This window comes from Hoplias malabaricus, chromosome Y (genome assembly GCF_029633855.1).
Source record: "Hoplias malabaricus isolate fHopMal1 chromosome Y, fHopMal1.hap1, whole genome shotgun sequence".
Lineage (NCBI taxonomy): Eukaryota > Metazoa > Chordata > Actinopteri > Characiformes > Erythrinidae > Hoplias > Hoplias malabaricus.
The window spans coordinates 64217604-64234452 of record NC_089820.1 but is presented as its reverse complement, the minus strand read 5'-3'; the positions used below and the strand labels follow the sequence as shown (position 1 = coordinate 64234452).

General features: G+C 41.5%; 2 protein-coding genes across 3 annotated transcripts; one reads left to right on the top strand and one right to left on the bottom strand.

Annotated features, from left to right (window-relative positions):
* Window positions 1-796: 796 nt before the first annotated feature.
* Window positions 797-3569, bottom strand: LOC136678047 (succinate receptor 1-like). The gene is made up of 2 exons (XM_066655835.1): window positions 3520-3569; window positions 797-1729 (listed from the first exon to the last, which is right to left on the bottom strand). The coding sequence occupies exons 1-2, from the start codon at window positions 3520-3522 to the stop codon at window positions 797-799; spliced, it is 936 nt and encodes a 311-aa protein (XP_066511932.1). The 5' UTR covers window positions 3523-3569.
* A 1265-nt stretch (window positions 3570-4834) lies between these two features.
* LOC136678049 (protein NipSnap homolog 2-like) lies at window positions 4835-16784 on the top strand. Of its 2 annotated transcripts, none has more exons than XR_010796457.1 (10): window positions 4835-4958; window positions 6690-6820; window positions 7045-7090; window positions 8135-8229; window positions 9868-9938; window positions 10317-10457; window positions 11789-11820; window positions 12643-12768; window positions 12920-13003; window positions 14557-14608. XR_010796457.1 is itself a non-coding variant. In XM_066655836.1 (10 exons), exons 1-10 carry the CDS (start codon window positions 4867-4869, stop codon window positions 14619-14621), a joined length of 852 nt encoding a protein of 283 aa, XP_066511933.1. In that variant the 5' UTR covers window positions 4835-4866; the 3' UTR covers window positions 14622-16784. The 2 variants fall into 2 exon arrangements, 1 of the variants encoding a protein (XP_066511933.1); XM_066655836.1 differs by having other exon boundaries at window positions 12674-12768; window positions 14557-16784.
* The last annotated feature ends 65 nt before the right edge of the window (window positions 16785-16849 follow it).

Below are 16849 nucleotides of genomic sequence, written 5' to 3'. Positions count from 1 at the left end.
ATACAGCTATTAATATGGCACCAGAACATTATGATTAGGCCAAAGCTAATTAGCACACAGTGCACCCATTGTAGAAGATAGGACCTTTTTTTTAAACCAGTACCAATCCAAGTCATATATACACACACATATATATGAAATATCATATTTGATACATACAATCTAGCTTAAATACAAATAAATAATAAATATTTATAAAACCAGTGTTTGAAATGTAAACAAAGTCATGGGAGAAGTTTAATGGGAAATGGAGTGAGCTAGAAAATTAAAAGTGGCTTCAATGACCTTAGTTTTGTTTAAATGTTCCCCATTTTACTTAGAGCTCAAAAATGTGGCTCAACATTCGTAAAACTTATTATATTTAGGGACCTGTGTACGATGTTTTTTTAAGTTTACAGCATATTATAAATGTGTTTATAAAGTGTTATGGATGTTAAAAAAAAGTTGTCTTACTGTGCTCTGTAGCATTTCCCAATTAATCCACTCTCAGTAATTTGTTTACATATTAACATCTGTAAATAAACTTTTGTTGAATTTAAAATAACCCTCTCTGGCACAAGCTCCTGGAGGACGAGCAGAGGCAGCTCACTAAGACCATGCAAATGCCCATGCACCACCTCCATGGGGAGGCAGCGAGTTGTTGAGATAGCAAAAGTGCCAGGCCTGATTACCTGTTAGCATTACCTCAGCTCGTCGTCCAGGAGCTCAGGTCACATCCTCTAATTATGCAGAGCTTTATACAGGATCAGGACATCCCTAATTCTAATTCTGAACTAGTTTTAGAGGTTCGTCTTGCTCAGGTTAGAATCCTTCTCCTCCGTCCCACCAGCCTGAATTTGTCCAGCAGCAGCTCTTTAAATCTGTCTGTCATGAGGAAGTAAAATATGGGGTTGATGACGCTGTGCATGAAGGCTATTGGCCGTGTGATTATATACACCACTTCGATGTAGACTTTGGAGCACTGTGAGAATGTGAGCCATGGGAGCTGCGATGCTATCCGCATGTTCCTCATCACGTGGATGGGTGTGTATAGCACCAGAAACATGATAGCAGCAGTCCTCACGATCTTCAAGGGCCTTTGGAAGGAAGTACCGAAGGCCTGCTCTTGTGTTATGAGCAAAGAGACCATCTTAAACGAAGACAGGAACAAGGCTAAAAGAGGTAGCATGAATCCAGTGACAGTGAGCACCAGGCTGTAGATGAAAGTGCTTTCGGTGTCATCAAGGCTTCCAAAATCATGGCATCTTGTCCAGTTACTGCGCTTCAAGTCCTTCACAATAAAGTGGAGAAGTGGACTAATTTGAATGACAACCAAGATCCAGGTCAAGAGGCTAACACACAGCGAACTCCTGCAGCTCAGCAAGAAATGATTGCGCTGCGGGTGCTGTATGACCAAGAGACGATCCACACTCACCCAGACCATGAAGAGGATGCTGGAGTACAAGTTCACGTGGAGGATGAAGCGGTTAATCACACAGAGCGTGGGAACAATCTCATGAACATCCTGGGCATAGGAGTAGGAGAGGTGAGGTAAGGTACACAGGAAGATCAGGTCCGACAGTGCAAGGTTAAACAGGTACACATTGCTGGAGCTCCAAGAAGTGAGGCAGAAGATATAGCCCAGGACCACCAGCAGATTGCCAGGAAAACCAATGGCAAACTCCACAGCATATATTGGAGAGAGGTAGAACTTCTGTAACTGAGAGTTAATGGTAGTGCAGTTGGATTCCTGTGGTTGACAAAATTAGTGCATTAGTTTGAGTAAGATCAATCAATGGAAATTACAGCCATTTATTCATAACAAGGTAATTCAGAGTGGATTGGTGTGTCTTTCCTAGAGACATGTCCCAAATTTACAGTGTTAATGATAGGAACCAGACATTGCATTATCAGTAAAAAGAGTAAAACTATACACTAGAGCAAACGTGGCCTACTAATGTCCAATCAGTTTTGTTCATAATATTTCTGGTTGGAAAAAAACCAAAAGGCCGAGGACGTGAATTTCAGAGAGTTCAGAGTTGTTTACTGAAGTGTGGACACCTCTGGTCCAATAAAATGCTGGTTTTCAAGATGAACAAACATAAAGATGGCAAATGTTAGTGCACATATATTAATACACAATTTCTGTTTGAGGTTTATACTTTTATTTTTTGCAATTTCTCAAATATTCTCCTAATTACCAGTCATAGCCAAGTCTCCCCATCATGCACAGTGCCCCCCACCTTGGGAGGGTTTGGGTCAACATGTGTTTTCTCTGAGACACGATGCCAACCCAGCTTTTTTGAGAGAGAGAGACCAGTTGCTACCTGATTTACCAGTTGATGGCTGAGGCACCAACTTTAATTGATACTTTAATTTTATTGATGATATAAACCTTTATAAATCACACACCAAGGAGGTCCTTTTACATATTTAGTATGTAGGTGTGTTTATTCCTTTACAGTTTTATGTTCATGCAGGCTACAGTGTGTAGGGAAGGTGAACACACCCTGTTTAATATCACACCGAGTGCGTCTTCATGATTTACATTTTAAACTCAGCAAAAAGGGTTTTAAATCCAGCAGTTGGATTCCTGTGGTTGACAAAATTAGTGCATTAGTTTGAGGCCATTCAATGGAAATTACAGCCATTTATTCATAACAAAGTCATTCAGAGTGTCTTAATGTGTCATTCCTAGAGACATGTCCCATATTTACGTCGCATTGTCTGTAAATAAGTGGAAAACATTCATTCATTATCTGTAATCCTTATCCAGTTCAGGGTCGCGGTGGGTCCAGAGTCTACCTGGAATCATTGGCCGCAAGGTGGGAATACACCCTGGAGGGGGCGCCAGTCCTTCACAGGGCAACACACATTCACTCACACACTCACACCTACGGACACTTTTGAGTCACCAATCCACCTACCAGCGTGTGTTTTTGGGCCGTGGGACAAAACCACATGGAGAACACACCAAAGTCCTCACAGACAGTCACCCGGAGTGGGACTTGACCCTGTGTGACTGCGACACTAACCTGCTGCGTCACCGTGCCGCCCAGTGGAAAAAAAAAAAAACAATTTTCAAAACTGCTGTTCAAAAACAGTAGACACCCATCAGAGAAACGGGTCCTTAATCTTGAAATGTAATCATACTCCACCTAAATATTATAACCAGTTGTAATCTGATTTAAATCCCTTTTTGCTGAGTTTAAAATATAAATCATGAAGCTGTCCTCAGTGTGATATTAAACAGTGTTCACATTTGTTATACACCGTGCCCTGCATGAACATCATTTATTAGAGTAAATGAATAAACACAACTATATACTAAATATGTAAAAGGAGATCCTTGATTTGTGAGTTTTATTTCAATAAATAAATTGATATAAAGATTTATATCAATAAAATAAAAGTATCAATTAAAAATATTCGAGTATAAAAACAAGGTAAAAACAGCTGTAATTATATTACAAAAGAAGAGTTTAATGACATCTATATAGAGTAAAATTAAAAAGTAAGAAGACATCTATTCAGCCTTACCATTGTTCTAGTCGATGTATTTACTTGTGAAGACACTCCTCAAAATGTAACTGCAGCCACTAAAGCACAGTGGTTAAAAATTCACAGTCATGTACCACAATGAGTATTTATGCAAAGCCTTTGTATCCAATGAGATATAAAATGCAATGAAGCAATAATGTCTCTCTCTCTCTCTCTGTCTCTCTCACTCTCTACATCATTTCCTTTTTCTTGTCAGTGTTTCAATGACTAAACAGATATTTAAAGGGATGTGGGTTGATTACTTTTAAGAGAACAGTGGGAAAACAATATACTCATCATTTAAGCATTTTTTCCATCTACACTTTTAACTCCTCCAAAACTACCTCATTTTATTGTTGTGTGCTATGTTATGCCTTGTTTGCCTATGATGTTGTAACACTGCAAATTTGCTTGCTGTGGGACTATTTTATCTTTGCCTCTATCTCAGCTTCTATTTTTCAGTTTCTAAGAAATACAAAGAGATATATTTGCAAACAGTTCTGTCTTAGAAGTTGGTTTTTCACATTCCACTTTCCTGATCCAAAATGCAAAGGTAGAAGTCTGGGTTGCAACCATGTAGGGTCCACACGGGTGGCCCAGTTGGGTACCAGCGAGTTTTGTTCATGGGTTAATTGTTGGTCCTGTATATGAGGGTCTACAAGACCAAAGTCCAAAGTGGGCAGCCCTGAAAAGACAAAACCTCTCTACATTACGACAATCCACTGGACCCATGTGCACCCTGTATAAAGAGTTATTGGGCTTCAAACATTTATCAGTTACAGGCAGCCCACCTGGTAATAGCCCATCTAACTACCCCTGACCCAAACCCAAAACCCGTTGATCCAGATTCCACCTGCATGCACTCTGCTAGGTTGTGCTTGCTTGTTTTTGATTTAAGAAGTTCTACTGTAGATTTATGAGGTACTTCAGTCCAGCTATGTTCGGGAACATGCTTGAAATTTTGAGACATTTTTAAATTGTTTATTTTTGAGTTGTAATTTACAACACTTTTGGATTTGGACGCTGGTCACCTAATTATCAGTCATGACCCTGATGGCAAGCTAAACAAGTCCCAGGCCAGAATAAACAACATAAACGAGAATAAATTATCATAAAACACTTTCTTAAACTGGTTAAATATGTTGTTTTGCAGCAGGGAATCGGTTACTTCACACGAGAAACAATCTCTTAGCTCTTTTACCACACAAACAGTTGAAAAGAATCGATTCAGTGATTCTGAGGCGAATGTCTCGCTAACACTATAGCGCAGCGCCCTCTGCTGGCAGAAGCACACATCTCACTTTTAACCATTTACTCTCCAGCGTACACAGAGCAATAAAGCGGAAGATGGCGACTAGAGTCCTTCAGCGCTGTTACAGCAGCCTTAACGAGGCTAAAAACAGCAGCAGCACCAAAGGACAAATCGCCACATTTATCAGGTGTGACATTATTATCTGCAGTATCTGTGCTGTGGTTGAAACGGGGCTCTAGTGATATATAAGGCGAAACTACTCATTAGCATTAAGCGTGCTGGTAACACTAGTCTGATACATATATTTTAAATATAAAACATGTTAAAATTCGCTGTTTTCGAGGCTGATACTAGCTAATCAAATACTGCAACATTCTCTCGAAGTGTAAACGGACCAAGGTCATGTAGAAATGTTGTCTGTTTTGTTTTGTAATCACTGTACAGTGAGCTGATATCAGTCGTACACAAATCAGCCAAAGCAATATAATGACCATGTTTCTGCACTCAGTTCCACTGACCACAGAGGTGTACTTTGTAGTTCTACTGCTGCTCTGCATACTTTATCTCCCTTTCTGTTCTTGAATGTTAAGGACCCTCCACTGTATGATTTGGGTGGTGGATCAGACACAGCAGTGCTGCTGGAGTTTTTATACACCTCAGTGTCACTGCTGGACTGAGAATAGTCCACCGACCAAAAACATCCAGACAACAGTATCCTCTGTCCAACACAAGACCAACACAAACCGTGCAGCAACAGATGAGCTAATGTCTTAGATACGCTGAGGGGAGCCAGGCCAGGAGCCTCAAGGTAGTGGCTGTGCTCCTTTTGTGTAGATGCCATGTTCAGTGTTGTAAAAAATTTAAGTGATTTTTTTGGTATAATTCTAAACTTGGGTGTTATGAGAAACATTCAGCAAAGTTTAAATAAAAAACACAAAACTGAAATATGATTAATCTCTCCTCAAAAATGAACAAAATATGCTCCTCAGAGCTCTGTGAGAACGGGGTGGGCGTGGCCCAATACTAATGACTGTGTGTGACTTTCAGCTCTCTGCCAATGGAGAACAGAATGCTGTTTTGAGTTCTTGAAAAGCACTATATAAATGTATTATTATTATTATTATTAATATGATTCAGAAGTTCTGAGGGCAGATAACTTTGCGCTCATGGTTGCGACGAACTGGTAGGTTTCTTGTGCCTCCAGCAGAAATAAAAACAAAACACTTAAATACACACCTAGCTTGTTTTTAGCTGATCTTACTGCTTTGGTCGTCATAGTGTTCCAGTCTTGATGTCTTTCTCCCTGCCCATAGCTTGGTGAATAGCTGGATAGCTAGTTCACTAACTAAGCTTTAGCTCATCAGGGGGCATGGCTACGGTAGCCTTGTGATTGGTCAGGGTAATACTGACATAAGCATTAGCCACTTTTAGGACTGCCCATTCTACATCAAGTAAAGAGTGTAGCCCATAGTTTGTCTTAACATCTACACCGGTTTAATGGACACAGAAGTGTGTGAGCAGTGTTACAGTGTTTGAAATGGATGTATTCATTTACATATGCAAAGGGAGTATAAGTGACCCTTTGTTCTGTGAACAGCTGAGTGGAGCTGGTAAACGTGAGTGTGTTCTTTATGGGGAAAAGTGTAGAGGATAATAGGAGGTAATGAGCTGGTTTGTCAGTTGACACAATGCCAGACGTGGTGCCGTTGATTCGTCCATGGTCCGTCACACATTGTCCATTGTCCATAGCGGGATACAGAATAAAAGGTGAAAGAGAACATCGCCTTGTCTTTGCAGTGCCCCTGATCCAGAATGAGGGAACATAACTACAACGTCTAATTTCAGTCAAAGAATCAATATAGACATGATAAACTTAGTTATGAATTTACTGACTTTATTCAAATGTAATGTATTCCAGGGGTCTACCAGCCAGGAGCAGTGAAGATAGCTGGTTCAAGTCTTTGTTCGTGCGAAAAGTGGACCCGCGGAAGGATGCCCACTCTCACCTGCTGGCCAAGAAAGAGGAAAGTAACCTTTATAAAATTCAGTGTAAGTAATGGATACAGCACATGGACCTGTGCTTGACACATCGTGCAGAGATTAGAAAATAATAGACTTTCCTTTGACATCAAGGTTTAAGATGTTAACAAAGCCTCTGAGAATGTGCAGCGTTTTATTTTAGAGACAAAACCGTTTAAAAATGTTTACAGCTTTTTTTGAAAGCTGAAATCTTGATAATATTTCAATAATAAAGAGTGGTGATTTCATTTCAGTTCACAACGTGAAGCCCGAGTGCCTGGACGCTTACAACAAACTCTGGTAAGACCCCGTTCTCATTCATTCATTGTCTGTAACCCTTATTCAGTCCAGGGTCGCGGTGGGTCCAGAGCCTACCTGGAATCATTGGGCGCAAGGCGGGAACACAGCCTGGAGGGGGCGCCAGTCCTTCACAGGGCAACACACACACACACACACACACCTACGGACTCTTTTGAGTCACCAATCCACCTACCAACGTGTGTTTTTTGGACTGTGGGAGGAAACCGGAGCACCCGGAGGTAAGACCCCGTTCTCCCTTAAATGTAATTTACTGGAGATTAACGAGTCTGATCAGCTGTGGATCAGGATCTGCCGAGAGCCCTCAATGCTGAGCTAGTCTCTGAGGAAAAGCCGTGCAGCCTGTAGGTCTGTTTCTGTGAGGTGACTGATAGGAGTCCAGCCATAAATAACATCTACGGCGCTTCATTCCTGAACTTAAAGCCTCTTTACTGTGACCTCCACCAGCCCACACACACTCTGTTCAGCAAGCATAGCCACACACACCCTCTGCAGGTGGTGTCACTGTAAACAGTTCCAGGGTTCTGGGGTTGTGGGTTCAATACCAGTCTTCGGTCACTGTCTGTGAGGAGTGGGGTGTGTTCTTCCTGTATGTGTGTGGGTTTCCTCCCGCAGTCCAAAACGCAAACTGGCAGATGGATTGGCTATTCAAAAAACTGTCCACATGTTTGAGTGTGTGAAACTGTCCACAGGTGTGTGAGAGTGTGAGTGACTGAGTGTGTGAAACTATCCACAGGTGTGTGAGAGTGTGAGTGACTGAGTGTGTGAAACTGTCCACAGGTGTGTGTGAGTGACTGAGTGTGTGAAACTGTCCACAGGTGTGTGTGAGTGACTGAGTGTGTGAAACTGTCCACAGGTGTGTGAGTGACTGAGTGAGTGTGTGAAACTGTCCACAGGTGTGTGAGTGACTGAGTGAGTGTGTGAAACTGTCCACAGGTGTGTGAGTGACTGAGTGAGTGTGTGAAACTGTCCACAGGTGTGTGAGTGTCAGTGTTGAGTAAATATCTTATTTACTGTGGCCCACAGTGAGGATGTGCTGCCTTCTATCCACGTGGATAAATATTACCCCTGTGAACTGGTGGGCACCTGGAACACCTGGTATGGAGAACAGGACCAGGCTGGTAAGATTTAACAGTGAAAGAGATTTAACCTTAAGCACTACATCAGTGTAAGTTTTCTATCATGTCAGTCAGTGTAGTTTTGTATTTCCGGCTGAACCAGTTTGGTGGTGTAACGTGCTTAGTTTTGTGTTCTGTTCTGTTTTGTTTCTTGTTTGTGCTCCCCTTGTCATGTGACTGTTCCCCATGTCTTGTGTCTGCTTCCTGCTTGTCCCCAGGTCATGTGATACCCTTCCCTTGTGTTTGTAGTGTCGTAATTAGTGTCCAGGTGTTTCTTGTTTGTGTTGTCTTTATATAGTCCTTGTCAGTGTTTCCTGGTTGTGTGTCATTATGTGTATGTTGATGTGGTCGTGTGTATGCTGTCAGTGCTTCATATCTGTCTTGCCAAATGATATCTAGTTCTATGTTTAAATCCTCATGTAAAGCCTTGACCTAGTGTTTAGCCACTTTGTTCTGTATAGTCCTCGTTTAGTGTTTAGCCTCTGTGTTTAGCTTCCCTCTGTCTAGCTTCCTTTTGCTTATTGTTATTAAAGTCTCCTGCACTTACCTCCGTCCCTCGCTCCTTGACCACTCCTACACACACCCCGTTGTTACAGGTGGCTATTAGAACACATCTGCAGCACACTGCACCATCCATGTCTTTTCTCTGTCAGATGGGGCCTGACTAATATAAAAGGGTTAAATTCTTTTAGTCTATTTTCCATTTAAATATAGTCATCTTTCGAGTCTTTATCAGATATAGATTTTCTGAGTCCACAAGAGGGGGATTTCCAGGTTCTAGGGAGGTGTTTTGCATACAGGAGTCGTCACGAAAAGGAGACTCTAAACTAAGTTTATTTAGGGTGACCAGATCTGAGATGGTGAAAAAGAGGACACGTCTCAGGGAGGAGGGGAGAGGGGGGGGGGTGATGAAGTTACGCCCCTCGCTGCCGTTGTATTCTTAGCTGAACCTATGTGTTCTTTTAGGTCCTTTATACCTTTATTTGCTACACATGGGAAAACATGGGAATTTCTTTTTTTAATTAATCCGAGAACTGACATTTCCGTTTCGGCATAGCTGCTCGAGATGAGGGTGGGTACATGAGCTTTGCCTGTCGTAAACAAGGACTACTGACGTGCAGACTGACCAATTAACTGTTTACAGTGAAGGTTATCGACCAATAACGTTAGCTCTACAGTCAGACCGTCCAATCAGAAGATTTTAAGCTACTTCACCACACCCCCTCCTCACTCAAGCGAATCAATCGGAGTAGAGGTGGGCGGGACTAGTTTGTGAACGAAACTTCTCGAAGTTCTATGTAAGCTCTAGAAAAACAAAATGCCGGACGTTTGTGAAATTCCGCCCGGACATTTTTTTTAAGTCTAAAAAAGAGGACATGTCCGGGTAAAAGAGGACCTCTGGTGACACTAGTTTATATCTAATAGATTTCCCAGAATTGTCCATTTAACATTTTCAAATGTCCTTTTGCTCACTGGGTTCATGTCCCGTTCAAATGAGGGTCTAATTTAGAAGTGTCAAAGTAGGAGTTCAGAGACTTGTTCATTACGTCCGCTTTTCAGTGGCTCAGAATTTTACAGTGTGTTTGTATTGTGTTTTCAAAGTTTTTAAAGGCGCTGTCTTATTAACCTCTGCTTTAACAGTCCATCTCTGGAGGTACAGGGGAGGGTACCCTGCTCTGACTGAAGTTATGAATAAGCTGAAAACAAATAAGGTAGAACTCGTTTTGTGTGTTTCTGTATTTCACACGAACGTATTTTACACACACAGCTGAGGTGGACGCCTTTCTATAACTCACTCTTCCTGGTGATGTTTAGAAGATGAAAAATCCTGCTAAATCATGCTTGTGATATGTACTGTTTTTTTTGCTATTTTGATGTTTGAAAAATGCTGTTTTTATTAATAATAATAGTCCATTCTGAGCTGATGTGAACTATTTATACAGGGAGTTACTGAGCTGCCCACATTTATCTGATATGCCCCCTGGCTCTCAATAATAGTCATGTACCAACCTCCCTTCCTAAATTTAACTTAAATTGGAAACTGTTGAACTGAGTCGGGCCATGATTTTTCATCCTTGTCCTTTTCACAGGAATTTCTGGAGTACAGGAACGAACGGGGGAAAATGTTGCTCTCTCGTCGTAATCAGCTGCTGCTGGAGTTCAGCTTCTGGAATGAGCCAGTTCCACGACAGGGACCAAACATATACGAACTCAGATCTTACCAGTTAAGAGTGAGTATTTTCCTCCTTCCGGCCCACGCTGCACTGTGGTCATTTTTGGCTGAACTCGACTGACCGCCTAGTGATGGGGCCCGGTCTAGAAGGTGCTGAATCAGGGCTGTGGGGTTAATGGTTCAGTCCAGTTTCCCGGCAGGGAGAGGCCGTCACATATTAAAATAGTGCCCGAAAATAATACTTCTGGACTCTGGGACTGATAGATACTATCTTAAGAGTTTTAACTGCGAATGAGGGTTTAAGAAAAAGTATAGATACTTTATTTGTCATTCTACAATGTACAAAGAAATGTGTGTTCCACATTTAACCCATGTGTGGCAGTGCACAAACACACACACACACACACACACTAGTGCCCTAGAGGCTGTGAACACACACCCAGAGCGGCGGGCAGTCTTCCCCAAAGCCTGGGGAGTGTTTGGGGACACTTCAGCGGTGGTGCCGGTCCTGGGGATTGAAGGTGGTATAATACTAATGATAAGAGTGAGTAATAACGTAAAACAATTATTATAATAAATAAAGTACAAACTAACCTGATTATGCAGTTAAATGCCTGTGAATGTAAATATATTTTCAAACTAGATTTAAAAACAATTGTGGATCACAGCCTATTTAAAGCAGGATGATTCCACAGTAGCACTGGAAGGAGTATGAATAAGTGTAGTCTCCGGTGTCAGACACAGCCTGAATGAATCTCAGAGTATATTCAGAAATAAATATCACCAGAATCAGTCCACCTCTGATCCTGAGCTTGTCCATTAAGAGATGTAGATGTGACAGATATGAAGCGACAGCGTTGGACACGGGAAGACTAACAGCTCTTTTGTCTGTTTGCCTGTGGCATGTGTTTTGTCTCTTGTGTGATCCACTCTTGGCTCTGCTGAAGTTAATGGCTAGCATTCCAGTCATTGTATGCATTGCGTTTATGGTGCACAGGGCTGCACTGCAGCTGTAAGGGGAGTGCAGTAAGGTGGCTTTTTGACGTTTAGAAATGCTGTAAAGTGAGTTTATTAATGGGTATTAATTATAAACCCCATAAATATGTGGTTTCGAGTTAGCAGCTGAATGAAATGTAATATTTATTCATTTAAGATTTAATGGATTTAATGGATTGTTATTATGATTAACACAATACCCCTGTGGTTCCTTTGCTATCACTATATTTTGCTGTGTTCCTAATGTGTTTCTTGACATTTGCTGTGGTGTTCCAGGTGGTTGTTAAACCATTTACTGATTAGTGAAGTCACATTCAGAGACATTTACAAGTTTGTGGTTGTATAATAATGTAGTTTTGTTTTGTATAACATTGTTTCATCTTTTCTTCGCAGCCTGGGACGATGATAGAATGGGGTAATTACTGGTAAGACACAGCCCATTTATAATTTTACTGACAATGTTCTGTTGTCTTTGCCAGACCGTCTAGTGGAGCCAACTGACCATAGGCTTGTGCTTCTTATGCTTGAATGAATGAATGAGTGAGTGAGTGAGTGAATCATTTATTAGTTAAACATTGAGGGTAGTATCTTGCCGGGGGTGAGAGGGAAATTCAGATTCACAGCAGATTCAGCTTGATTCGTTGTTTTAATCTGATCCCATAGAACACACAGAGAAAGTAAAGATTATTTTAATCACACACTGATTCATGAAATAATCATTCTTTTGCTTGATTGAATCAGGTTAGAATCAACTAGATTAGAAACACATCAAGTTTAAAAAGATTTACACTTCAAATTTAATATATACTCGGCTTGTTTCGAACGAGGCGTGAGCAGGGACTGAAAAAGTACCCAGTTCCAGGAACCTAGTGACCATATAGTAATGCAACATAGAAACCATATAGTAATGCAACTGATTAAAGGTGAAAGACAGTGTTTCAGATTAACGTCATAAAACCAGACTTGGCAGAATATGTTTGACATTCAGATGACCTTAACCTTAAATGTTCTCCCTGTGAATTGAAATCTGTGCTTTTATTAAACAGGATCACATTAAGTGTTTCATAAAACAAAAGAAAAGTCACGTTTAATGCCATTGTTCAAAACAAAGTACATTACCCCCAGGTTTCTAAGAGAAGGAGGTATGGTTCGGACTGGTCACTGAGATGTCGATGATATAATCTCAGCTGCCAGTGGAATCTTTTAAATAACAGAAAACTATGATCAAAAAAATCTTGTTTCTAAAGCCTTGTGAGGACTTGTCTGTGGCTTGTTCAGGGCCCGAGCGATTCGCTATCGGCAGCACAACCGCGAGGCAGTGGGAGGATTCTTCTCTCAGATCGGAAATCTTTACATGGTCCATCACCTCTGGGGTAAGAACAGTCGGTTTAGGACAATGGATTTTGAACGAGTTTTCTATTGTAAAACAAGCTACTGATCTGTGAATGTTTCGTGATTTAACATCGTGCTCCTAGCAGTGGTACAGGCCCAGCCTTGACTTGTTGATATTTATATTCCTTTCAGCATATAAAGACTTGAAGTCAAGAGAGAGCACAAGAAACGCAGCCTGGCGTCATGAGGGCTGGAACGAATTGGTCTACTACACGGGTGAATACAGATTTAATCTACAGTGATTTGTCTTGTATCTGTATCTTTACATATGAAGATTACATGTTCTATAAGGAATGGTGTCAAGCAAAAGAGGTTGACAATGTTTGCACTGAAGCCATATGTAGTAGATCTGTCAAGGCATGTCTGGTGCCCAGATTTTCCACTGCAGAAAACACCAAAAAGTTACCATATCTCATTTCTATGCTGACCCCTGCCCATGTGGAAATGCTCCTATAACAGTAACACTCTGTTCAGAACCATTCAGACCTGCATTGGAACAGAGGCTTTTGTATCTTTAGTTCTGGAGCTGTGAAGCTAATCCTGCTAAAAATATCTATAAGCCAAAAGTAACACAAAACCCTTCTACAGACATAGCCCCAAAATATCTCCCTCTGCCCATTCAAACCACATCCTGATCTTCATTACGATGACACACAAAGTTGTTTATATGCTTTAGGGCACAGTTTATTTACAAGGTGCGGTGGTGCAGCAGGTTAGTGTCGCAGTCACACAGCTCCAGGGACCTGTAGTGTGTTCTCTCTGTGTCTGCGTGGGTTTCCTCCGGGTGACTGTCTGAGGAGTGTGGTGTGTTCTCCCTGTGTCTGTGTGGGTTTCCTCCGGGTGACTGTCTGTGAGGAGTGTGGTGTGTTCTCCCTGTGTCTGTGTGGGTTTCCTCCGGGTGACTGTCTGTGAGGAGTGTGGTGTGTTCTCTCTGTGTCTGTGTGGGTTTCCTCCGGGTGACTGTCTATGAGGAGTGTGGTGTGTTCTCCCTGTGTCTGCGTGGGTTTCCTCCGGGTGACTGTCTGTGAGGAGTGTGGTGTGTTCTCCCTGTGTCTGCGTGGGTTTCCTCCGGGTGACTGTCTGTGAGGAGTGTGGTGTTTTCTCCCTGTGTCTGTGTTGGTTTCCTCTGGGTGACTGTCTATAAGGAGTGTGGTGTGTTCTCCCTGTGTCTGCGTGGGTTTCCTCCAGGTGACTGTCTGTAAGGAGTGTGGTGTGTTCTCCCTGTGTCTGCGTGGGTTTCCTCCAGGTGACTGTCTGAGGAGTGTGGTGTGGTCTCTCTGTGTCTGCGTGGGTTTCCTCCCGGTGACTGTCTGTGAGGAGTGTGGTGTGTTCTCTCTGTGTCTGCGTGGGTTTCCTCCCGGTGACTGAATGTGAGGAGTGTGGTGTGTTCTCTCTGTGTCTGCATGGGTTTCCTCCGGGTGACTGTCTGTGAGGAGTGTGGTGTGTTCTCCGTGTCTGTGTGTGTGTGTGTGTGTGTGTGTGTGTTGCCCTGTGAAGGACTGGCGCCCCCTCCAGGGTGTATTCCCACCTTGTGCACAGCAATTCTGGGTAGGCTCCGGTCCCGCCGCGACCCTGAACTGGATAAGCGGTTACAGACAATGAATGAATGAATGATATTTACATGTGAGCTGTGAGCATGAACAGAACTTCACTGTGTAGCAGATATGTCATGAAATATGGGCACACTGCAAAATGTAAAAATGAAAATGGAGAAATGTGTTCTTTCCAAAGCTGTAATTAATTATTTAAAATCTTTTTTCTGCTCTAAGTTCCCCTTATTCAGCACATGGACTCCAGGATAATGATTCCAATGAAGGCATCACCATTGCAGTAATACAGAATCCCAGCAAGTGGAAGATGGGTAGAAATTGGAAGTTATTGGAGAACTCCACTCACCACTGGGTTTTACTGTGTTTTAATCCGTAACGGCAAACATTTCCTACACATTTATTTCACACTGAAAAGCTACAAATGAAAACCAAAAGTAACAGGTCTCTTGTCCTGGAAACAGGGCTTAATCATAGTGTTTTATCTTAACATCACAACTTCAATGCGGTTTTTAATCTGCACGATCAAGACCATTAGAATACATTTTAAGTTGCAGAAATGAGTAATCTTTTTGCACTTATGAAATACCAGTTCCAATAAATCACGTGTCGTGAGGTGCATAACTACATCTCACTGGCCGTCACTATGTTCACTGTCACAGCTAATCTCTGATCGGACCTGGGCCTCCGCTGATAGAACACACGACAGACTGTAGTAAAAATGTAGTACTTGGAATATTGCTTGTGGTGCTTCCCCTCGTGTAATTCATTTTTACAGCACTGTGCTGAAATGAGTGGGAAAGAAGAAGAATGGTTTCTCTGGAAGTTACATAGTGTGTTAGTCAGGGCATGATAGAGTGTTTTATTTAAACCTATAGAATAAGAACATGTCGTAGTGCATTGTTCACACAGTAAAACACACAATGCCAAAAACAAAACGGGTTGTCTGTAACTAAAGGAGGTGTGTGTTTAATTGTAAATAATGTATTTTGCTTCATTTGCACAAAATATTTAACTGTGTTGTGTCTTAAACGTGTTATAGTCAGTTTCCTTTAATTAATCTCATTTAAACAATGTTAAGACAGTGGTGTTTTCAGCTGCGCATCTGATAAATCTTTAGCCGGTTTCTGGTGGAACAGACGGAAGCTGAAAATCTGAGCTCTGCACAATGCTGTAAAAACCCATTGAATGTGTCTGCTGTCGACAGTGGGTTATTTATTTTCTGAAGTATCATTTCAGAATTATTTACTGTAAACTATTTTCTTTTCGTGTGAATAAGACTTTCTCTGTGAATAAGACTTTCTCAGAAATATATCTCGTTACTCAGTCTTGAATTGAAACAGTTCTGTATTCTGTGGAAGTTTTCTTAAGAAATGTGTATAACCTTATTGCGTAATCCTGAACTGAAATAGATCTTACCCTGTGTAAGTTTTTATTGTCCAGTCTTTAAAAAATGATTTGAAGCCAATGTCCCGTTTTCCCATATTTTCCTGCACTGTTAAATATAGAAGTGTTCAGAACTGAACTGTTTGAGTTTTCGTTCGGTGTCTGTCTCATGATGTATTTACTTTACACAGAGTTCCTGACAGTCCCATACAAACACATGCAAAAATAGAAATTGACAATCCAGTGGTTTAGACGTGCGTTATCACACACATCGTATATGGACTGTTGATTAGAAAAGTGACCAGTCTGAAACAATAATGTCAGCACTATTTTGCCTCATAACGCACTCTCCACGAGGCACAGAACTGGCCCCAGTCTTAACTGCAATAAAACAGTACCTCGGGCATCAGAAAGCACTTTCATAACCAGGTCACGTAATAAATCTTTGGGAAGGAGCTTTCATAGCCATTAAAGACTGATCTCTCTCCTGTCATCACCATGGAACACTTCTGTCTTAGCAACAAGGCATCAATCACACAACACACCCATCTCAGAGCCTTCCTACAAATCTTACCATGGTGAATCTTTGAAGACTCCCCTTAACCTGAGCATTCACGGATCACTGTGAAAAGTCATCCATTGGGAGACAGACCCCAGTTCTGACCTCAGGCTGTTTCTCAGTGTGTGTTCTATGTTGGTGTCGTCTTCCACTGACAAAGTACAAACACCAGGAGAGGTTAAAGCTCCTGGATATGGTTCTTGATCCACCCTGAAAAGAGTAGAGGATGCACCAGTTCCCAACTCTGACCCTGAGAACCACCTCAAATCCCATCATTCGCTGCAGCATCAGGAGTTCCCTCTAAGAAAGTGACTTCTGTAAAACAAGTCTGTTCTGTGTGTTCCTGCTGCTGAGAAACAGCCTCAGTCTTTGTTCCCAGACTGATCTACATCATATAATCAGTATTTTTGTAGCATGCAGATTTTCTTATAAATATTAAGAGATATAATAAACTATTAAAGGGGATGTTTGTTGTCTCCGTGGATATAAAATATAACATTTTTACATCAACATTCATCAAATAAAAATGTCAGCAACGTTTATTTATATGTATTTTTATTTATTTATTTA

What these genes read in the sequence shown, in the direction of transcription:
- LOC136678049 (XM_066655836.1), top strand. Translation starts at nt 4,867, where the DNA reads ATGGCGACTAGAGTCCTTCAGCGCTGTTACAGCAGCCTTAACGAGGCT. An exon ending in CAAATCGCCACATTTATCAG is followed by an intron (nt 4,959 to 6,689) that starts GTGTGACATTAT and finishes AATGTATTCCAG; the next exon opens with GGGTCTACCAGCCAGGAGCA. An exon ending in TGGAGAACAGGACCAGGCTG is followed by an intron (nt 8,230 to 9,867) that starts GTAAGATTTAAC and finishes CTGCTTTAACAG; the next exon opens with TCCATCTCTGGAGGTACAGG.